At 46.8% G+C, this 22,757-nt stretch overlaps 1 protein-coding gene and 1 long non-coding RNA gene across 7 annotated transcripts in view; one reads left to right on the forward strand and one right to left on the reverse strand.

The window, feature by feature from the left end:
- Positions 1-13,776, forward strand: part of LOC122751889 — a 16,609-nt gene extending 2,833 nt beyond the window's left edge. The window contains exons 2-4 of one of the 2 annotated variants that reach the window (XR_006355808.1): positions 10,746-10,888; positions 11,709-11,773; positions 13,276-13,776. This is a non-coding gene — a long non-coding RNA (uncharacterized LOC122751889). Of the gene's footprint in view, positions 1-10,674; positions 10,889-11,708; positions 11,774-13,275 lie in introns of those variants that run through there. The other variant, XR_006355807.1, reaches the window with a different exon arrangement.
- LOC122751865 (zinc finger protein OZF-like) lies at positions 6,371-22,422 on the reverse strand. 5 transcript variants are annotated; one of them, XM_043999097.1, is made up of 7 exons: positions 22,341-22,422; positions 20,666-20,789; positions 20,325-20,397; positions 17,619-17,688; positions 14,963-15,089; positions 14,255-14,356; positions 6,371-7,578 (listed from the first exon to the last, which is right to left on the reverse strand). In XM_043999097.1, exons 2-7 carry the CDS (start codon positions 20,733-20,735, stop codon positions 6,461-6,463), a joined length of 1,560 nt encoding a protein of 519 aa, XP_043855032.1. In that variant the 5' UTR covers positions 20,736-20,789; positions 22,341-22,422; the 3' UTR covers positions 6,371-6,460. The 5 variants fall into 5 exon arrangements, with proteins under 5 accessions (XP_043855032.1, XP_043855034.1, XP_043855030.1 ...); XM_043999099.1 differs by having other exon boundaries at positions 6,371-7,560; positions 22,179-22,413; XM_043999095.1 differs by having other exon boundaries at positions 22,179-22,413.
- Between the last annotated feature and the right edge of the window lie 335 nt (positions 22,423-22,757).

The following is a 22,757-nucleotide window of genomic DNA, read 5'->3' on the forward strand; positions in this document are numbered from 1 at the left end:
AGTGACTTGTCCAGGGTCACACAGCTAGTAAGTGTCAAGTGTCTGAGGCCGGCTTTGAACTCAGGTACTCCTGAATCCAGGGCTGGTGCTTTATCCAGGTAGTAGGTCTTAAATGTTGCAATGGTTCTTTGGTCCACTGGGCTGAAATAAAGATGTTGTGTTTGGTGGTGTAAAAAAATGCCTCTTATCTCTCATGCAATGAACAATCTAGGACATTATCTAAACTGTAATGCTTTAAACTCAGTGTTGTTGTCCTTGTAGTATTTTTCAGCTGCTGGGTTAAAATAACTTGAAAACCAGTCTTTGAAGACCACTTTAGGTCCCCAGGGCTTCTAATTGTAATCCCCGAAGAAATGCTACAATTTTGCCTTTTTCTCTTCTTTTGTTGGTGGGCTTTGTGATGTTTTGTACCCTGCATGCCGGCATTCTCACATTTTTATTTCTGAATGAGATAGAGTATCTAGCTCATACCAAAAGACCACATTAGGTGAAATGGAGGAACACCAGAACCATTCCCAAGAAATGTTCCCTTTTCCTCTTGTTATGGGGCTGATCTCATCTGCTCCCACAGATCATTCTTAGATCAATTTATCCAGACTCAGCCCCTCTCCTATCTTGCATTTCAGACATCTTCCTTAAACTCAACTCATCCAAAACTCAACTCATTACCTTTTTCTCCAGGCCCCATTCCCACTCTTACCTTCCCTGTTATTCTTGAGGGCTCCCCTATCCTCCCATCCCTCAGGCTCATGATCTAGGAGTCATGCCAGACTCCTCACTATCTCTCCCCCTCCGTATCCAATCCATTGCTATGGCCTGTCGAATTAACTTTTGCAGCATCTCCGCAGTATGCTCCCTTCTCTCCTCTGAAGTTGCCAGCTCTCCCCAGGGGCAGGCCCTCATCACCTCACACCTGGACTACTGCCAAAGCCTGCTGGCAGGTCTGCCTCCCTCGAGTCCCTCTCCATTCCAGTCCTTCCTCCACTCAGGGATCAAAGTGATTTCCCTAAAGCAGAGGTCTAATCATGTCAGTCCTGTATTCAATTATCACCTCCAGGATCAAATACAAAACCCTTCAAACCCCCTCCTACCTTTCCAGTCTTCTAACACCTTACTCCCCCAATGAACTCAGTGATCTGGTGAACTCTGGTCTTGCTGTGTGCAACTATGTGAAACATTTCCTGATTAGTCATGTTATGAAAGAAGAAACAGACCATAAGGGGGAAAAACAGGGGAAAAGTGAAAATAGTATGCTTTGTTGATATGCATGCAGACTCCTGAACTGATGGAGTCTGAACACAAATCAAAGCATACTAAAGTGTAGATTGGACACAAGTCCAAAAAGAAGTTTTAGACAAGCAAGAGAGAGATTTTTTTAAAAAGGAAAAAAAAACAACGTTAAAAATCAAATAAGAGGGGCAGCTAGGTGGCGCAGTGGATAAAGCACCAGCCTTGGATTCAGGAGGACCTGAGTTCAAATCTGGCCTCAGACACTTGACACTAGCTGTGTGACCCTGGGCAAGTCACTTAACCATTATTGCCTCACTAAAAAAAAAAAAAAATCAAATAAGAGTGGTAGAGGAAAAATTGCCAAGTAAACCCCGTGGATAGTATCCACAGGATCACAAAGGGTCTGACGTGACTAAACAATGGAACAAAACAGGAAAAATTGTGAAGAGAAATGAGAACAATGCAAGAAAATCACGAAAAGAGAATTAACAGCTTGGCATGCGTCACACACACACCCCTCATAAGTAGTTCCTATCACAAACCAAAAGCAAGCACTATCTGTGATGGGGGTAAAATAGAAGCCTCCCAGTAAGACCAGGAATGGAGCAATGATGCCTCTTACCCCCATCGTACGATGTGGTCCTAGAAATAAATACTAGCTATGACAGTAAGACAAGAAAAAAGAAACTGAAAGAATAAGTGTAGGCAATGAGGAACTTGAACCATTACTTTTGGCAAACGACATAATGATATATTTAAGAAATAAGATGTACAGCCTAGAGAGTAAACTAAAAAATATAATCAAAACAATAACAAGCAAAGTTTTAGGATATAAAATAAACCTACACAAATCAGAATGTCTATATATTACCAACAAATTGTATAAGGAAGAGATGACTGCAGACAAATTTTTTTTTGAGGCAATTGGGGTTAAGTGACTTGCCCAGGGTCACACAGCTAGTAAGTGTCAAGTGTCTAAGGCTGGATTTGAACTCAGGACCTCCTGAATCCAGGGACGGTGCTCTATCCACTACACCACCTAGCTGCCCCTGCAGACAAATTAAAACAATGCTGAGGACCACCTCACACCTATCAGATTGGCTAATGTGACAAAAAAAGGGACCTGAGTCCAGCGTGGGATGCTCTGGCCCTGAGGGGGACACTGACCAGCTTGCTGAGGTCAGTGAGAGATCACTCTTTCCTTGGAGAGGCAGAGTAGTTGATTAGCCAGGCAGTGGTTGGTCAAACAGATAATAAAGCAGGCGTGTCAGGGACACCCAGAAAGCTGAGCACCGTGAACTTACAGCATGAGCTCAGGAGCCAGTCGTGTTTGCTGTGTGATTAGGACCAAGTAGTGACAACAATCTCAAGTCAGAAATGTGGAATTTGTGTTGTTCCCATATCCAAGGAGCTACCATCCTCATTTTCAAACTGCTGTAACTTTTCAGTCTCCAGTCTCTTTCCCCACCCGCTTCTCACCTCTATCAAATTGTCATCTTCTTTGTTCAGGGAGTTGAGGTTAAACTTCTTCTGCCGGCCATACCTCTATGGTTTTCTGATTAAGGAGTATACCACAAACCTATACCTCCCTGGGAGATGGAGTCTGCGCTTCTTCTCCCCGGCCGTACCTCTGCGTACCAAACGATAAAAAACTTTTACTTCAATTTTGATTGGGTTGTGTAGGTGAGTAATTCTTTGAAAGAGGAATGTTTTCAAGAACCCATTTAGCAGTAATATCGCCATGACCCATTCTATACAATCCCCCAAAACTGAAGTTAATCTAACCAACCTATTGTTTGGAGACTATTCTTTTTTAATCATTTGTAAAAAAGAAAAAATCAAGACATTTGACCTTCCTTTCTGTGGCACCTCTCATGTCCTCTATAATCTTTGAAATATCATTAGCAGTGATTGAACCATCACATTAGCCAGTTCTTTCAGGACCTGAGGATGGAGTTATCAGGGTCTGGTGTCTGGTATTTATCCAGGGCAAATGGCTACCCTTTTCATGTCTCCATACTTATCTTAGGTATCTTTAGTTTAGAATAGCTAGCCCTTTTTTGTTCAGTTCTATCACTTCCCGTTCAAAGGTCTGTGGAGGTGTATTAAAAACCTTTTTTTAGTTCAGCTAAAAATATTAAATAATACTTTATCCAGTTTAAAACCCCTTTCAGCCTTATCTCTTTAGGAAAGTGGGATAGGACAGAGACTAAGGTCCCAGGAAATGGATTGAAGGTGATCTTAAGGCCAATTTTAATTCATTTTGATAAGATCACTGCTTCTCCGTGTTCCTGAAATGACTGGCATCTTGACACAAGGCCACTGGCCTTCTTTCATTTGCAAGGACAGAATCCTTTTAATCCTTGAGAGGAGTGGTTATGGAAGGAGCCCAGTAGTACAAGTAGTTTAGTAGATAAAGTGGCTGTTGTCCTGCAATGTTAGCCCTAAACTACTTTGAAAACATAACATTTTTCTGTTCATGATCCTTATGTTGCCCCAAATCGTGATGAGGTAAGGACATGTTTGAGGGCAATGGGGGTAGGGGGGTAGACAATGCAGATTTTGATGACTCTCTAAACTAGAAATAGTTTGGGCAGTAGATTAATATTAAAATGTTTCCAGCAAACTTGTGCCTAAAACAGAGAAGAAAATTAATCCTTTTCTTGACCAGGTCATTCTCCTTGGTAGAGAAAACAGAAGCAAGATAACAACCAAATAGGGTTCTCTGCTGTTGTTCTCTGCTGTGTTTTCTGCTGTTGGTTATTCCACTCCCAGACACCAAGGTCAGGCCCTAAGCAGAGTGTCCAATCTGTCTTTGAGCCTTCTCTTTCCCTCAATACTGCTTTTGTTTTTAAACAAGCTTTGGCCAGTTTATTAAAGAATACTTTTGTACAGTTTACTTCTCATTGGTCTGTTCTGGCATGCTTCTAATGATATTAGAATCACCTGGATCAACGATGGCCAGTGTACGAATTCTGTAGTACTTCCCACAGGCTGTACCCAATTCAATGTTGTTGCCACTGTAGTGATGTATGCCATTTTTGGCCAACATAGCGTAATATTCAATCTCCGATTTCCTCAAAGCTGGGCAGTTGTTGGCCAAAATGACCAATTTGGCTTTGCCTTGTCCATCATTTTCAGGGTCTGTTTGTAGCCTAGCACATATTTGCCACTTTTCATCACCAGCTGAAGCCTCGAGTTGATGGAATCCAGTGACTTTTTTGTCTTCTTTGTGGCCACTGTCTTCCTACCTGTGGGAGGACCCTCAGCCACAGACCTTCTGCCAAGATGGCTGGGAAGCGAGAAAAAAAAAGCCCTCAGTACTGCTTTTTAAAAACCCCCTTTGATGGGGGCAGCTAGGTGGCGCAGTGGATAAAGCACCAGCCCTGGAGTCAGGAGGACCTGAGTTCAAATCTGGCCTCAGACACCTGACACTTACTAGCTGTGTGACCCTGGGCAAGTCACTTAACCCCAATTGCCACACACACACATACACACACACACACACACACCCCATATCCAAACTGTTCCAAGGTCTGTTGATTTTGCCAGCATAACATCTCTCACCTACTCCCTCTTCTCTTCTAACGCTGCCACCACCCAGGGAAAGCTCTCATTGCCTCAAACTTGGGCTACCTCGATACCCCTTACCACAAGTCTGTCCCCACTCTATTCCATCCTCCAGTCAGCTCTCAAAGTCATCTCCTTAAAGTACAGGCCTGAGCATGTCACCTCCTCTCACCCCCCACTCAGAAAACTTCCGTGGCTCCCTATCATCTCCAAGATCAAATGTAAAATTCTCTGTTGGGTGCTCAAAGCCCCCGCCTCCCTCCTTAGCCTTCTTACACCTCATTCATCCCCTGTACTCTGTCCCAGTGACACTGGCCTCCAGGCTGTTCCTCACACTAAACCCTCCCTCTCTGATTCCAGGCCCCGAATGTTACCCCTTCTCATCCCCCCTCCTGGCTTCCTTCAAATCTCAAGTAAAGCCTCGCTGTCTACAAGAAATCTTCCCTCTGTAAATGATTTCTGATTTATCCTGTGTGTATCTTGTTTATACAGAATTGTTGGCATGTTATCTCTCTCATTAGACTGCCTTTTTTCTATTCCCAGTGCTTACCACAGTGCCTGGCACATAGATGCTTTTTTCTCGGGGGGGGGGGGGCAATGAAGGTTAAGTGACTTGCCCAGGGTCACACAGCTAGTAAGTGTCAAGTGTCTGAGGTTGGATTTGAACTCAGGTCCTGAAGGCAGGACCGGTGCTCTATCCACTGCACCACCTAGCTGCCCCTCACACAGATGCTTAATAAATATTTGACCACTGATGGATACAAATAGATGCATTAAAAATTCATATAAAGTGGGGGCAGCTCAATGGCACAGTATATAGAGCACTAGCTCTGGAGTCAGAAGACCTGAATTCAAATCTGACCTCCCACACTTACTACCTGTATGACCCTGAGCAAGTTATTTAAACCCAACTGTTTCCAAATTAAGAAAAAAAAAGATACATAAAGTAGATGTAAAGCAACTGTGGAGGGGAAGGCACTAGCAGCTGGGCCTGGGAAAATCTACCTGCAGAAGGTGGCATCTGAGCTGAGTTTTGAGGAAAGCTTGGCATTCTAAGAGGCCGAGATCTCTGTAGTATGCTTGTGATGCATTTTGAATCCTTCATCCAGTTCCTCTTTCTACCTAAGTGCCCTGTGGTTCACTCTAATAATAAAATGGGTCCTTTTCCTCCCTTAATTGATCATCATTCAAGTATATCTTAATAAACAATGTTACTTCACCCTCTTTTTGCCTATTCCATTTCTCTTGATGGAGGTACATCCACCCATGGCCATATTTCCATTATGGGTGTCAGCCTACCACGTCTTAGGAATGCTTCTGATGTCAGATTTGCCTCCTTGAGTTAGAAGCTCTAATTCCTCTTCCTTGCTTTTGTAAAGTGATGTGAAACAAACAAAACAAAGTGACAATGACCCCCCAAACTCTGAGTAATAGCAATTAAATCAACATCAGAAAAACAAACAGAAAATGTCCAAAAGTCACAGAGAAACAAACAGGACCATCGTTACTATCATAAAAATTACTAGAAATATTTTTATTCATCAAAGTGTAAATGATGGAAACTGTATTAAGAATATTCTTTATTGTTGCCTTGTGTTTAGATAATTAACTCTATACATAATTTGCAGAAGTATTCTCTCAATTCTAAATTATTTTATATTCAGTAAGTTTTCTTTTCTAAGCAATAGTTTTCCCAATCATAACCTTCAAAGGGCTTCACTCCTGCATGAGTTCTCTGATGCCTAATCAGGTGTCCCTTCTGACTGAAGACTTCCCCACATGTATGACACTGAAAGCGCTTCACTCCAGTGTGAGTTCTCTGATGTCTAACGAGGTTTCCCTTCTGACTGAAGGCTTTCTCACACTCAGTACATTCAAAGGGCTTCACTCCAGTGTGAGTTCTCTGATGGCTAATCAGCAGTCCCTTCTGACTAAAGGCTTTCCCACAATCAGTACATTCAAATGGCTGCCTTCCCGTATGAATTCGCTGATGACTAATAAGATGTCCTTTCCAACCAAAAGCTTTCCCACATTCATTACATTCAAAGGGCTTCATTCCAATATGAGTCATCTGATGGCTAACAAGGGTTCCCCTACGACTGAAGGCTTTTCCACATTCCTTACACTCAAAGGGTTTCACTCCAGAATGAATTCTCTGATGACTAATCAGGGTGCCCTTTTCACTGAAAGCTTTCCCACATTCATTACATTCAAAGGGTTTCACTCCAGTGTGAATTCTCTGGTGCCTAATAAGGGTGCCCCTCTCACTGAAGGCTTTGCCACATTCTTTACATTCAAAGGGCTTCACACCGGTGTGAGTCCTCTGATGGCTCATCAGGTTTCCCTTCTGACAGAAGGCTTTCCCACATTCACTGCACTCGAAGGGTTTCACACCGGTGTGAGTCCTCTGATGGTTAACAAGGAGTCCCTTCTGACTGAAGGCTTTCCCACATTCTTGGCAGTCAAAGGGCTTTACCCCAGTATGATTACTCTGATGGCTAAGCAGGGTCCCCCTTCGACTGAAAGTTTTCCCACATTCATTACATTCAAATGGTTTCTCTCCAGTATGAGTCCTCTGATGTTCCATCAAATTTCGCCACCAAGTGAAGGCTTTTCCGCATGAATTACATTCATAGGGTTTGGCTCCAGTATGAATTCTCTGATGTTCAATAAGTGTCGATCTTTTGACAAAGGTTTTCCCACATTCACTACAGTCATACACCTTCTCTCCATCACGTGTTCTTTGACATTTACCGAAGTCTGAGTAGAGACCAGAGACTAGCTAAATGAGGTAAAGTTAAATAAATAATACTGTACCACTAAAAACAGAAAAAATCCCAAAGCATTTCATTAAATATAGGAAATTTTCAATGAAATGATGCAAAGCGAAGAAAACAAGTCAAAAAGAACACTAGACAGCCTAACTACAACTATATAGTAAGATGAAACATCGACCACTACCCATGAGTCAATAGAAATTAGACAGACAGAAAACATAAGGAAGATGAAAACAGTAATAAAGCTATAGGCATTCTCTCTGGAGTAGGGCTAGCAATCAGTAAATCATAGAAGTTTACAGACATGTGCAATCATTTCTAATCTCCCTTTTAAAGATTTTGTTTGCTTAATTTTCTCATTTTTTTTTCCATATTCCATTGTATACATTTGAATACCTATAGTTATTCAAATAAAATTTGACCTAAAATTAAAACCTATATAGTTCAAAAGACTTTTTGTTTTGTCCAGTTATTTGCCTTTTACCTTCTGCTCTGTCAACTGAACCCTGCTTCATGACAAGGAAAAACATTTAAACAGAAAACCAAAGCAGTAATCCCTAGTCCCTTGTCTTTGTATTGGAAGGTGTGATTCATTATCAATTATATGGAACTAAGATTGCTCAAACCCAGTAGGCAGAGTTGGGCAGTTCTGAAATGATATCAATTATGGGTGCCGGCACTGGGCATATGTGCTGCTGCTGGCTCTGCTTCCTTCCCTTTATGTAACTGCATATAAGAGTTTCCATGTATCTCTGAATTTTTCATATTTGCCATTCCTTCCAGACAAATAATACTCCGTTGCATTTATATGTCACATTTTGTTCCGAATTCCCTAAGCAATGCATACCTATTTTGCTTTCAGTATTTTGTGACCAGAAAGTGATATTCTGATATAAGAGGCATTTCTTTCTTCCACTGACTCTATTGGCATAGAAGATCCACGGTGGGGTCTCTGGTTTAGTGAGTTTTCTCACATGATTCAAAACTAATTTCCAAAACAGCTGGACCAACCATCTACTCATTTGTCTTAGTTCCTCACAATCACTCTAAGATGGGCTATTTCCTTGAGTTTTATCACTGGCCAAATAGTTCTGATCTAGGTTTTTCTTATTATTAGAATTGCGCAACATTTTTGCTGGAAGCTGTTCAAATCACTTGCCCATCTGTATGTCAGGAATGCCTTCTGCTCTTGCAAGCTTGTTCCCCGTATATCTCATCTGTTTGAGGCTCTTAGCAAAGCAGGCAGCAGGAGCTTCTTTTCCTTCCTAGCTATGATGATTTTTTTTTCTTGAAACAGCTTTCTAAATTTATAAAATATAAATTTTGGTGTTCCTCCATCTATCATCTCTATTCCCTTCACATAGTAAACACTTCATTTAATACATACTCTTATCTATCAAGGAGATAATATTTGTAAAAGCACTTAGTCTAGAACATGGTAGGTACTATATACATGCTCATTCCCCTCGTCCCCCCTTCTCATCTATCCGTCCATCTATTTATCTATCTATATGTCTATTTGTCCATCCATTCATCCATCCATCTTTTACAATCCCTGTATACCTTGATTGTTTGGGAGTTTTCCTTCTTAAAACAATTTAGCACTGTTTAAAAAATAGGAGAGAGATCGGGACACAGACTAGATATGGCTGGGTCAGAAACTACTGAATAAACTCAAGAACACAAAATACTTGGGGAAGAACTTGTTCAATAAGAACTTCCAGGAAAACCAGAGTTTTGGCAGAAGTTTCGTTGAAACCAACAGCTGCACTATGCACCACAAAAAGGTCTATGATGACATTAAAAAAAAAGACCAGAATATGAAAGATTTCATAGACCATAACATGAAAAATTAGAGAAGAAACAGACTGGGGACCAATGATGGCTGATGATGGTTGACCAAATTAGGGACATAGGCAATCACAAGAGATAAGACAAGGTAGATAATTATTCTTATATGAAATTGAAATTGTTTTTGAAATTGAAAATTTTTGCATTAATCAAAATAAATGTAACTAGGGTAAGAAAAGCGGACAAATGGGGAAAAATTCCTTACTCTGGTAAGAGTCTGATAACCAAGATGTTTGGGAAATTCAGAGACAGTGTGTATGTGTGTGTGTGTGAGTGTATGTATGTCTCACACTTAGGGCAATTCCCCAGTGGATATGAAGTCAAAGAACATGAAAAAACAGTCCTAAGATGTAGATATGAAAACTTTAATAAACATGTGAAAGATTTTTTCAAAATGACTATTATTATAATCATTGTTAAAAGCAAATCAGTGTACATATATAACCTATATCAGATTTCTTGCTGTCTTGGGGAGGGGGGAGGGAGGGAGAAAAATTTGAAACTAGAAATCTCATAAAAACAAATGTTGAAAACTATTTCTACATGTAACTAGAAAAATAATAAAATACTTTTATGATAATAAAAAATAAATTTAAAAAAGCAAATCAAAACAACTCTAAAGTTTCATTTCATACCCAGAAAATTCATAAAGATGGCAAAAGGTAGCAACAGTCAATACAGGAGAGGTCGTGGAAAGACAGAATCATTAACATGATGTTGGTGAATTAATCCAGCCCTTCTGGAAAGCAATTTAGAATTATACTAAGAAAGTGACCAAAATGTGGCTTTGGTTTCACATAGATATTTCCCTATTGCTAAGCATTCTCCCAAGGAGGTTAAAAACAATAGAAACCAAGGTTCAGTATACATGAAAGTACTTGTAGGAACATTTTTTGTAGAAAGAATCAGAAACAAAATAATTGCCAAGAATGAGAGAATGACTAAATAAGTTGTTTGTTCAAATATGGCAAGGTCGCAGCTGGTGAGAATAATGATTCTCTTGATAGAGTCACACATATCTGAATTCAAACTATTCAATGTCACAATTATATGGCAAAAGGTTCCAGGCTAATGGAAATATACAGGGCAAATACAAATAATGTGACCCAGCTGCAATGATGGAATATTACAGTACCTTAAGAAACAATCTATGTGAAAAATGCAGGGGGGGGGGGCGAGCGCAGGAAGCACACACAGTGAGCAGGTCCAGAACACGGTACACCTGGCCAGATCTCACTGACCTGTTGTGTCAGCTGAGGTTACTTTTGGAAGATGTTTTCCCCTCTTTCTTTTTCTAAATGGCAGCTTTCCCCACAGGGGAGCAGGCAGAGAAGTACTAGAAAATAAAGGCGATGGAAACACAAACCCTATCAATACAAATGAAGAAAAAAGGGTTCTTCCCCTGGCCTACCTGCTGACAACCTCCATGGGCTTCATTCTTCACTGCCGGAGAAACTCTGGTGAGGACACCCTCTGCCCCTCCAGCCATCACTGCTCAAGCCCCGCTTCCCCATCCCCCACCACCCCACTCCCCCAACCCCTTCCTCTCATCCCCTTAACCCAGCTCCCACAAGCCCACGGTGAAGCCGCCCTCTCACGGTGCTCTCTGGAATGCAGGCTCCTGGTCAGCAAATCTGCTGTCACTTTTCTCTCCTGCCCCACTCCTGCCCTTCCACTAGGGGACATCAACATCCATAATGACAAACCTCTCACTTCCCATGGCTCCTCAGCCACACGCTCCTGCTCTTGATCTTCCCGCACCACCGCCATGTTGGGGAATTCAGAAATCCCCTCATCCGACCATAATCTACCAGCGTTTCACCTCTTCCTCTGCTTCCCCTTACACAACTCTGCTTTTCATCCTCACCACGACCCCTCAGTGCTCTCCTCTCCTCTCCTCCCCATCTGGACTCCTCGGTGAAACGATTCAACTCAACACCATCCTCTTCTGAATTCCTGGCCCCCTTATATCCCTGATTATGGCCAGCCAAGTCTCAGCCTGGGATCACTGACCCATTTGCACCTTCACTCCTACACACATGCCACTGAAATGAAGGTGGAGAAAACCAGGCGGCCGTCCTGCCCGAGTTGACTACAGAGTTCTGTTGCACATCCTCCACTGGGCCCTCACTGCTGCTAGGTAATTCTACCAGACCTCCCTCATTAACTCACTCTCCCACTCTGCACAGATCTTCTGAACCTCCTCATTCCTCCTCAAACTTCCCAGGGCTCGCTCTACTCCCCCTCTCTCAGCTGAGAACCTGGCTTTATATTTTACAGAAAACATGGAGACCATTTGCTGTGAGCATCCTCTTCTCCCCTCTTCCTCATCTCCTATCATTCAGGTACCTTCTGTCACTTCTTTTTTTTTTTTTTTTTTGGTGAGGCAATTGGGGTTAAGTGACTTGCCCAGGGTCACACTTACCACAATAGCTGGTAAGTGTCAAGTGTCTGAGGTCAGATTTGAACTCAGGTACTCCTGAATCCAGGGCCAGTGCTTTATCCACTGCACCACCTAGCCGCCCCTCCTTCTGTCACTTTTGATGATGATTCTTGAATCTACCTATTCTGCCCAAATCTATCTCCCATCTCCAACTGGACTGTCCAGAATAGAACTTATCATCTTTCCCCTAAACCCTCCCCCAGTCCTGCCTTTCCTATTACCATGGAGGGCAACACCTTCCGGCCAGGTGCCTCCAGCTCCCACCTAGGTACCTTCCTGGGCTCCTCTGACCTTCCACATCCAATATGGTGCCACAGCCAGTCCATTTCATCTTTGCAGCATCTCTCAATATGACTCCTTCTCTCCTCTGACACTGCCGCCATCCTGGTCCTCACCTCACTCCTGGGCTATTGCAACAGCTGCCGGGGGAAAGGTGGTCGGCCTGCCTCCAGTCTGTCCCCAGTCCAGTCGCTCCTCCATTCAGCCACCAGACTGACCTTCCTACAGGACAGGTCTTATCATGTCACACCCCCTATTCAACAAACTCCAGTGGCTCCCTATCACCTCCAGGGGCCAATTCAAGATGCGCTTCTTAGTGCTCGAAGCCCTTCATCACCCTGCTCCCTTTCCAGTCTTCTTGCACCCAACTCCCCTGCATGTTCTCTTCAGTTCAGTGGCACTGGCCTCCTGGCTGCTCCATCTCTTGGCTCACACAACTAGTAAGCGTCTAAGGACAGTTTTGAACTCAGTTCTTCCTGACTCCAGGCCTGGCACTCTATCCACAGTGCCACCAGCCATCCCTATACCTAATTAAGCATCTAACTATTTACATGTATCCTCTTTTGAAACATAAGATCCTTAAGAAAAAAGGCTGTTTTTGCCTTTTTTTAATATCCTCAGACCTTGGCACAGTGCTTGGTATACAGAAAGCACTCAATAAATGCTTACCAATTGATATAAAAAATAAAACTAATGAGACTAAAGAAGGAAAAGTTACTTTTAGAGTACCAATTTTTGTTTTTGTTTTTTGTTTTTTGGTGAGGTAATTGACCTGGGTTAAGTGACTTGCCCAGGGTCACACAGCTAAAGTGTCAAGTGTCTGAGGCCAAATTTGAACTCAGGTCCTCCTGACCTCAGGGCCAGTGCTCTATCCACTGTGCCACCTAGCTGCCCCAAGAGTACCATTTTAAAAGATATTCAAAATCTATAAGGCACTGAAACACATTTATAAAAGAAAACTCTGTTGCTTAATAGATATGTGGTGAAATAACAAAATAGCATTATGGATTTCTCAACAAAAGAAACACAAATGATCAATACCCACCTGACATACTGTTAGAACTCTCTAATAATTGTAAAAATACCAGAGGAAACAACTCTGAGATACTATTTTACACCCATCAGGCTCTGCAGAAACAGGCACCTAATTCTATCATGGCTGCAGCAGTGAATGGGGGACCATCTTTTTGGAAAAGAAAATGGCTACATGTTATAAGAAGGCCCCACTGACCAAAGTCCAACCATGGGATGTTATGGAAAGGAAGAAGAAAAGACCTCAAGACAAAAGTATGGGAGAACCCCGTGTGAAGCAATCAAGGAATGGCTTCATGCATCTTGAAATGACCTATGATTTGGGAAATTAGGAATCTCAGAAATACAAAAAACCAGGAAATTAATCCACCAGCAATGAATGAATGAACCTTTCCCTCCACAAATCTCCGAGTCGGAATTCCATTCCTTATTTTAATCATTGCCAATATATCAGGTAGTTTTAGACCTTAAAGATGCTTTCATTTTCACTTCCTGAATATTAGTGAGGTTGAACATTATTTCAAGAGATTACTCACAATTTGTGTTTCTTGTTTGGGAAATTACCTATTTATTTCCTTTATCTATTCATCCATTGTTGCCTGGGAGTGACCAATGAAAAAGAGGGAGGGATCACATACAAATCAGCACAATATATAGAATTTTTATATAGTTTTTCCAAATATGTTTATATAATTGCACTGTATAACCTATATCTGATTGCTTGTCACCTCAGGGAGAGGGGGAAGTATGGAGGGATAGAATTTGGAACTCAAAACTTTAAATAAAAATGTTTATTACAAATTTAAAAATTAAACTCAAAGAAATACAAAAGTTTCCCCAAATGACACAAAGAGAGACAACATTACTTTCTATGAGAATGGGAACAGGTGGGAGAGGGACAGAAAGAGGTCAGCAACAGTTTTGCTCAAAAAGAAGGTGAAAATAGATAAGGGAGCTGGAGCCCAAGGTCTTCCCCAAGTGCCTTAGGGCTGTGCTATTCCCTGGCCAATCATTCAACTGGGCTTCAGTCTGAATAACCAGAACCCTCCCAGGTTGTCTGTCACTCACTCACCCGGGGAGGTGTTTCTTGGGACTTTTCCCTTAGGCTTATGGGGAGCCGCTCCTCTCTCCAACAGGGAGATCACATTGGGTTTGGATACTGGAGGCCTGGCTCCTGGAGACACAATGAGGAAAGGCTTTGAGATGAAGAGCTCTCAGGATCCAAGCCTGGCCTCTTTATCTTCGGGAAAAAGAAGAGCCAGTAAGAAGGTGCAGACGATGGGGTGAAGGGCTTCCCAAGGATATCCAAGGGCCTGCCACATATCTGATAGGACTTGGAAAGAAAATTCAGTCATCCCATCCCCAGCCTGCTAAGAGAGGGGGATCTTTGCTTGTCTTCAGCTCTATGCCCTGTGACTTTACCAAGAAGATATGACTGAAAAGTAAAGACTAGGGGAGCTGCCCACGGACCCAGGGGCAGGGGGCAGAAACCTCCCAAGGATTCAGACCCTGCCCCACAATGATCAGCTTCCCAGTCCACGGGTCTCTGCCTCCCTCTGTCTCCCACCTGTCTACTTATACACACATAGTTGTGCACACAATACATATAGACGCGTGTATATTGCACATGTGTGCATATGTGCATTAAATACACGGACACGTGTGTGCATCTGCGTATGCCTGTATGACTCCTGGACATTAAACAAAACCTCAGGCAGCCCCTCAGGAGGCAGAGGTGGGGGGGGGGGCCCGCAGACATCACGTCCGGGCGCGTCCTCACCCACAGAGACCAGGTTCGCGTAGTTCTCCAGCATCACGTCCCGGTACAGCGTCCTCTGGGCCGGGCTCAGGCGTCGCCACTCATCCAGGGAGAAGTGCACGGCCACATCCCTGAACGTCACTGGGTGCTGAAACATTAAGCGCATGACCACCCATGTAGCGCCCACCCACTCATCATTCACAGAAGACCCACGGAGTTGGCAGGATGTGCGGGGAGGAGGCCTCAAGTCACTGAGGGGCCTGAATACTCCATGCTGACCCCCAGATCGCCTCCTGGCTTCTGTCAGAGGCTTTGGGGGGAAGGGGGGGAGCGAGAAGCAAATGGAGAAGGCGGTTTGGAGGGAGGGCCTGAGGAGTGGGAGGGAGGGGGAGGAGAGGGGAGGGGGAAGAGGGGGAGAGGAGGGGGGGGAGGGGGAGAGGAGGGGGAGGGGGAGAGGAGGAGGAGGGGGGAGGGGGAGAGGAGGAGGGGGAAGGGGAGAGGAGGAGGAGGGAGAGGAGGAGGAGGGGGGAGAGGGGGAGGGGGGAGGGGGGGAGGGGGAGAGGATGGGGGAGGGGGAGAGGAGGAGGGGGAGGAGGAGAGGGGGAGGGGGGGAGAGGAGGGGGAGGGGGAGGAGGCGGAGGGGGGAGGGGGAGAGGAGATGGGGGGGAGGGGGAAGAGGGGGGAGGGGGGGTCATCAGAAAGACAGCCCAAGTGGGGGATAACCAGGCACCGGGTGCCGAGGGGTCCCCTGTAACACCGCGCCCTGGCAGCGAGCAGAGCGCAGGGACTTCAGGAAAGTGGTCCTGGCTGTTGGGAAGCTCTGCGGGGTCCAGCTGAGCAGACACGGGAGGAATGGACTCGGAGCCGCCTCCGGGGAGACCGGGAGACCGCGCACTGCCCGTTTCTCCGCCTCCTGCAGTCGGCCACCCCGGCCACCCCGGCCGTCCACAGCACGTGGGCACGTCTCTGGCCCGGAACTGCCCTGAGTGTCCTCGCAGGGCTTACACTCCAACGCGAGACAACATGGAAATAACCGCGTGCAGACAAGAGACCCACCGAGCAGACGGAAAGAGAGCCGAGGACAAGGTATCCTGCAGAAGACAGGAGCGGAGGCAGAGCGAACCAGGCGTGAGGCCCGGCCAGGGCAAAGGTGTGGCGTCAGGCAGGTGTAAGAAGACTGGAAGGGGAGGCAAGTGCCAGGCTGTCGATGCCTCTACCTGCCAGTCAGAGGATGCCATATCGGCATGGGCACTGAAGAGTCTCTGGCTGCTTTTTCATATGGACGAGAGATTAGATTTATTCTGTTCCAGGGGCAGCCAGGTGGCGCAGTGCATAAAGCACCAGCCCTGGATTCAGGAGGACCTGAGTCTGAATCCAGCCTCAGACACTTGACACTAGCTGTGTGACCCTGGGCAAGTCATTTAACCCTCATTGCCCTGCCAAAAAAACAAAAAAGATTTCTTCTGTTTGGCCTTAAAGAACAGAGTAAGAAGCAGAGGGTAGAAACTGCCAAGAGGCATCTTGAGGCTTGCTGCCAGAGGTGGCATGGCCATCCTCAGGGCTAGCGGGCTCCCCTTCCTCAGGAGTCTTAAACTGGAGGCCGACAACGACCTATCAAATATGCCAGTGGGGATTCTGTTCTGGGTACGGGTTGAGCCCCACGGCCATCTCTCTGATCTCTAAATTAATTCTATGAAACCAATTTACCACATGCCCCATTTTGTATTCAACCCTGTACCATTAAGAGAGTTTCACTTTATTGATCGAATTCATACTGATAAATCATCTCCCAAAGGGAGATGTAGCTGCAAGGCACAGCCAATGCAGTGAATACCAGGACTAAACAAGGCTAGGGCCCTGGGCTGAATCCAGTGATGAAACTGGATGGAGGCAAAGGTAAAGACATATGGGGGTGAAAAAACCAGAAGCACAAATACAAGCTAGGGACGAGGCAGTGGTTTGTATCAGTGGGCATCAAGCTCACTACAAGTGAGCACGCGCATGCCGTGGTGCCGTGCCATAGTGCCGTGGTGTGGAGTCTTAGGAGTCAGACTGTCCAACACTAGGGTGATGAAGGGCTCCCCAGACACCTCCCCAGTCAACCCCCCCGCCATGAAATCTCGTTCCAGTTCTAGTGCCACGAGAAGGAAGGACACGGAGAAACTGTTGAGTGGCCACAGGAGGAGAATGACCAAGTCTGAAGGAACTAGGGATGTTAGGGTCTGGAGCTTATTGTGGGGGAAACAGAAAAGTTCTACTCAGATATTGCCATTTTAACACACAGAAGACAGACGAAACTCCTCCTGCTGCTGCTGCTTGTCTCCAGACTGGACAAGTTGGAGCAATGGGTGGAACTTGCAGAAAAGACCGTGTCATTGTAGCCTAAGGAAAGACTAAAGGGATTCCCGAGGGCAGTGGGATGGCTCCGAGGGGTCTCCCCCTCCTCACCAGAGGCTCGGAAGAGAGCCTGGACTCCCCCCTTCCCCCCCCCCCCGGCAGAATGTGCTCCACTGCCAGGTACACCTTATAGCTTCTTCCTGAGATTCTGTGAACTTTCAATCAGCCATCAGTAGGAGAATGACTGAGGCCCAAGACTGTGCATGGACCGTGGATGAGCCCAGACCATCCAAAAGCAGGGAAAAGAAACTGTATTTCTGTAAAGGAAACCTCAGCTCACCTGGGACCTGGCTGTCAGCAGCCCAGAAGACATCCTTTTTCTGTGCTTCTGTCTCAGGCAAGGGCAGGCTCTGGAGAAGAAAGAAGGAAGGAGGAGGTCAGTCCAGCCTGGTGGCTTCCCAGTGCTCACCGGACACCAGACTCCATCTTCCCGAAGCCCTTCTTCCCTGTCAGTCGTCCAGTCACCTCTCCATTGACTTTCTCCACCACTAACATTTCCAAAAAAAGTCTAGAACTGCATTCTGACGGGGTACACTACATATTCCCCCTACCTTCAACAGAATCCTCACAACTCGTGGCAACCCTTTCCCTCATCTTCTGCCAACTCCTTAGCAACTTCTCCACCCCATCTGTCCAGGGCTGATGTCATCCAATGGGAGTTGGTTCCATTTCCTTCTTTCCCTTAAGAGCCTTCTCTATCATGAATTTCATTCTGGTCCACCCAACTGTCTCAGACAGATCCCTCTTCTATACTACTGCTAATTATTTCATTTGCCCACACCTCTTGCAGGACCCTAAGTCTATCGGTTATCTACTTGAAACCTGAGATGAGAGTTTAATTTGGGACACTCAAATATTTGACTAACTCAACCCAAAATTTCATCATTGGTATATCGGTTTTAGCTTAAGAGGAAGGTTTTCTCATGAAACAATATGAGTTCTGTGAAACAGGGACTCTTGTTTCTATCTTTAGACGCCCCTGCCAGAGTAGGTACATCATAATCTCTTGTTGACTGACTGGTTCGTGATTCTGGCAGGCTGTCCAAAGCACCTGTCTCAGGCTATAGATGCCTAGTACGTGCCAAGCACTGGGTCCACCACTTCCATACGGAGAGTCAATACCGAGAGGGGACTGGTGCCAGGGAAGAGAGCTTTGGTCTGTGAGATCACGAGGATGGCAAGCTGGGTGAACACCAGGGCAATGGCCTGCTGCCACAGGCAGGAGAGATAGTGCCCTGTCCCTCTGAGAGTTTACATTCTATGGGGGGGAACAACATGTATGTGTTCTAAATATATGTTGGAGAGGGTTCCTAGCAAGAAAGGGATGGAGAGAGGGATCCGGAGAGGCCTCAAGAAGGAGGGGATGGAGACTAGTGATGCTCAATGCCCACAGCTCATCAGCTGGTATTTCTAGCATTATTTTGCACAAAGACACAAAGGTAAAGCTCATCACATGAAGACCCAAAACGTCTCCATGGACTAGCTCGATGGACCAAATCTTAGGCGATAAAATTGAAGAGGGAAAAATGAAAAAATATTATGTTCTGCCTAAAAACACACACACAAAGGATGGGAAAGACACATCACAGCAATAATCCCAGTGAAAAGTACCGTGGTCGGCCTGCGTCCAGAGAACAGGGCGGCCAAAACAGACAACACTCCCAGAGGCCACGTCCGTTCTCAGTTTGTTCATGCAAAAGCCTTCCGATTTGAAGAACTGGGAGAGCTGAAAGGGGCCTCGTGACCATCCAGGACAAAGAATCCCCAGAATGGAATCTCCATGCCCACATCCCCCTGGGCCGGCTCTCCCGGCCAGGGCCTTTCCTTGCTTTTAAGCTTAAACTGGCCTCTTTGCCAATTCTGCCTCCTGGGCCCTGGTTCTAGCCTCGGGGTCGGCCTTCCCTTCCTCAGGCTCCCCAGGCCCTGTTCCTTCAGCCGAGCCTCCTATGACAGGAACTCAAGGCCCCTCTACCTCCTGGGTGGCCTTCTCTGGACACTCTCCAGGTTATCAATGCCCTTCTTCAGCTGAGGTCTCCAAACCTGAACACAATGCTCCAGAGAGGCCTGACAAGGGCCAAGGATGGACAGAGGGACTGTCACCTCCCTAGTCCTGGATGCTCTGCCCGTCTTCATGCAGCTCAAGGTCACACTAGCCTTTCTCACTATTGCATCACAAGTACTGACTCCTACTGAGCTTGCAGTCCACTAAAACCCTGAGATCTTTTTCAGAATGCCTGCAGTTTCACCCGTCCCCACAAATGGTACTTCTGATGTGATTTCTGTACCAAGTATAACACTATGGAATCAAATGCTCTACAGTGGAAAGTTCCTTCTGGATGACAGCAGAACTACTGTGGGGTCTCCCAGTGTCTGAACCTCACCCACAGGGGTGGTTCAAGAGATTAGGAAGGCCTGGATGTGCCCAAGTACTGAACAAGAGGACCAAGGTAGCCCAACACACCACCATCGAGAGCAGCAGAGACAACGGAGCCTCGGCTGGGCAGGAGCCAGTGGACTCACGCTGATGCTTCTGTCAGCTCCAGCGGCAGAAGAAAACAAGGCAAAAGAAGCTTTGTGGACGACTGTCCCAGGTGGAGCCCAGGAGTCGAGTTATCCCAGTATCTGCCAGTCTTCATTGACTATAGGGCAGGAGAGTGGTAGGTAGAGTTGGGTGTGTTGGGGCATTCAGATGATCTTATCACTCTGGGGAAGATGTGGGAAGAGAATGAGAAAAGTCAATCAAAGTGACCCACTGGGAGCAGAGTGGAGTCTGGGTATAGCTTTATGGCTGAGAAAGGAAGGTGGTGGTGAGATGGGGAAGGCCTTTCATACGAGCCAGATTAATGGGGAAAGCGTGCGAAGGTTTGACTGGGAAGATCAGTGCCTGGAGGCCAGGAGCCGAATGAGCCTGTGGCTGCAGAGGAGAGGTCACAGACAGAGAGGAAGAACCCTGGCATGTCAGGAAAGAAAGGAAACTCCAGCTCACCTTGAACCCAGGAGTGCTCCGTTCCTCTCTTTGCTCCTCTTGTGGGGAAGCCCAGTGTCCTCAGAAAGCAAAGCTAGGGAAGAAAAGGGAAGCATGAAGAGGCTCTCAGCCCTCCCAGATCCAACCAGCTGGCCGTGTCCCCTTCCACCCTGCCATACTCTGGGGACAGTTCTCAACCTGGTTACTGAGGAAGGGTATGGTGCAGCAAAGGCAGAGCCGCTTCCAGCCAGGATCGGAGACGGACCCATGGACAACAGCTGCCCAAAGCTCCACCTTCACGCCAGTGAACAGAGCACATTCCCCCAGACAGAGCGCAGGTCCAGAAAGCAGCTTTTTCTCACCTGAGAAGTGGCTCGGCAGATGTCTTCCTCGAAGAATGATTACACGTTGAGTAGCACAAGGCCAATCCATCAACGAACAAGTTTTTGTTTAGGATCTATTACATGGCAAGCCCTGTGTTAGGCACTAAGGAGTCAAAGAGAAAAAAACGGAAAACCAAAAACCCATCTCAGCTGATTCCTGAGTCGGACCACAAAGCTCTTCTTTCAAGTTAACGGAACCGGTACTGAATGATTGGACTATTTGGGAACAGTCACTTATCCTGGCCACAGCCACCTTGCTATCCGTGTCTACTGCCCACCTCTCCACCTACTTTACAAGAAGAGGATGCCAGATGCTTGGCTAGAATCTGGAAATTTTATCATCTGCTCCAAGTCGGACAATAGGCCTGTCATGTACAAATCCTATTCTCTTCCCTTCTGGGGAGATCAGGACATCTGTCCTTCCCCACTCAGAGACTTTCCTCACCTTAGCCTGTATGTGTGGTTTGCACACAGTCGTCTGCATGTTGTCTCCCCGATTAGACCGCGAAGCCCTTACTTTGACCTCTCTTTAGCGCCCTGCCTGGGTCCGGTTTCCTCGATCCCTTCAGGACCACAGACAGCAGCTCTGCAGTCTCCTATCTGACAGGCTTTCATAGGATGAGATGTAGTTCACCTGGGCCAACTAAGTTGATCTCATGAAGGCGGCTTGGCTGCCTATCCCCTTATTTATGTTGGAACCACAGAGCTTAAACCTGGGGCACTGGAAACGCGGGGCATTCACGTGGCCCAGTGTGAAGCCCATGAAGTGAGAGATGTCAAACCATCACAAAGAACCTCGGGAGGTGGCACAGAGAAACGGATATGCCCAAACACACTGATCCCGCAGACTCGACCTCCTCAGAGCAGGAGGACGCAGACACTGGCCCCTGGACTGGCCGAGGGGCAGGGGTCATCTGAAGCAGAGCCTCGATCCGAGCTGGGCTTTTGTTGTCGGCGTCCCCAGAGAAAAGCCCATTACAGAAACACCAAGGGAGGCTCCTCCATCCCTCCTGCTCTGGCCTCCGCTCCTCTCTCCTTGTCCAGCCCGGAACAACCACTGGGCACTGTCCGCCCCTGGCACGTTCCTCCCACGCCTCCTGCCTCATGCTGGGGCAAACCAGGAGGCCACTCAAAGGGGAAATCGATCATCCACGAGGACTTATCATGCCCTGCCGTGTACCAGGTGCTGGGGAGACAAAGGGGAAACCGAACCTGCCCTCCGGGGGAGACAACCAGCACTGCCCGGTCTGGGCGGGGGTCGGGGGGGGGGCACCAAGCTCCCCGACTCCCCCAAAACTTGCGCTCCTCTCTTTCCCTCCAGCAGAGGCTCATCTCCCAGCGCCGCTCACCTCCCGCTTCTCAGAAACCTCCCATGCTCAGCCTCTCTCTAGGAATCCCAATGAATACTCTGCTCCGCCTCCCTGGGCGCCGCCCACAATATCGATGACTCGCGGTTCACCCTCTACGCATGCGCAGTCTCAGCCACACTCACCCCACCCACAGCATCCCCACGGCCCGCCCGGCTGAACTACAGTTCAGCTCCTGCGCATGCTCAGTCTCTCCCCGCCCACGACCCAGGTTGGTGGGCCTCTTCTCGCTCAGCGCTGCTCTTCCGTCTCCTTCATCGTCATCCAGCACCCTAACACTCCAGTACCTGCCTCCCCTCCCTGGGCAGCCATGTCACATAACGCTCGCCACCACCAAGCCCAGAATGGTTGACAGGCGCCATGCGCATGCGTACATCGGAGGCGGTGAGAGGAGGCAGTGTACGAAGCTTTCGCCCAATCAGCGTCACTAGTCGCCTTTCTCCAATCAGAGACCCGGCTGCCCCGGCTGTCCCGCCCCCCGCCAAAGTGGAGGAGGGAGGGGCCCCTCCCGTAGGTCCGCAGGAGACCGCTCATCCAGAGCCCGCCCTTCTTCCCTTCTGTCACCCTCAGACCTGCCTCCTGTGGGTGTTTAGCACCTTTGTTCTGCCCTGGACCCTCTGGCAATAACTCTGGGGAAGCCGAGGGACCCCTCAGGATCATCCTCTTTGTAAATGCATAAGATGAAATATAAAGGAGGCCACACC

This window comes from Dromiciops gliroides, chromosome 3 (assembly GCF_019393635.1).
Source record: "Dromiciops gliroides isolate mDroGli1 chromosome 3, mDroGli1.pri, whole genome shotgun sequence".
In the NCBI taxonomy this organism is placed as follows: Eukaryota; Metazoa; Chordata; class Mammalia; order Microbiotheria; family Microbiotheriidae; genus Dromiciops; species Dromiciops gliroides.

Excerpts from the sequence above, each read along its gene's own strand:
- LOC122751865 (XM_043999097.1), bottom strand. The coding sequence starts at position 20,735 with ATGGATTGGCCTTGTGCTACTCAACGTGTAATCATTCTTCGAGGAAGA. Across the intron at positions 17,689-20,324 it reads GGAGCACTCCTGGGTTCAAG|AGCCTGCCCTTGCCTGAGAC; the intron begins GTGAGCTGGAGT and ends TTTCTTCTCCAG. Across the intron at positions 7,579-14,254 it reads CCCAAGAAACACCTCCCCGG|TCTCTGGTCTCTACTCAGAC; the intron begins GTGAGTGAGTGA and ends TCATTTAGCTAG.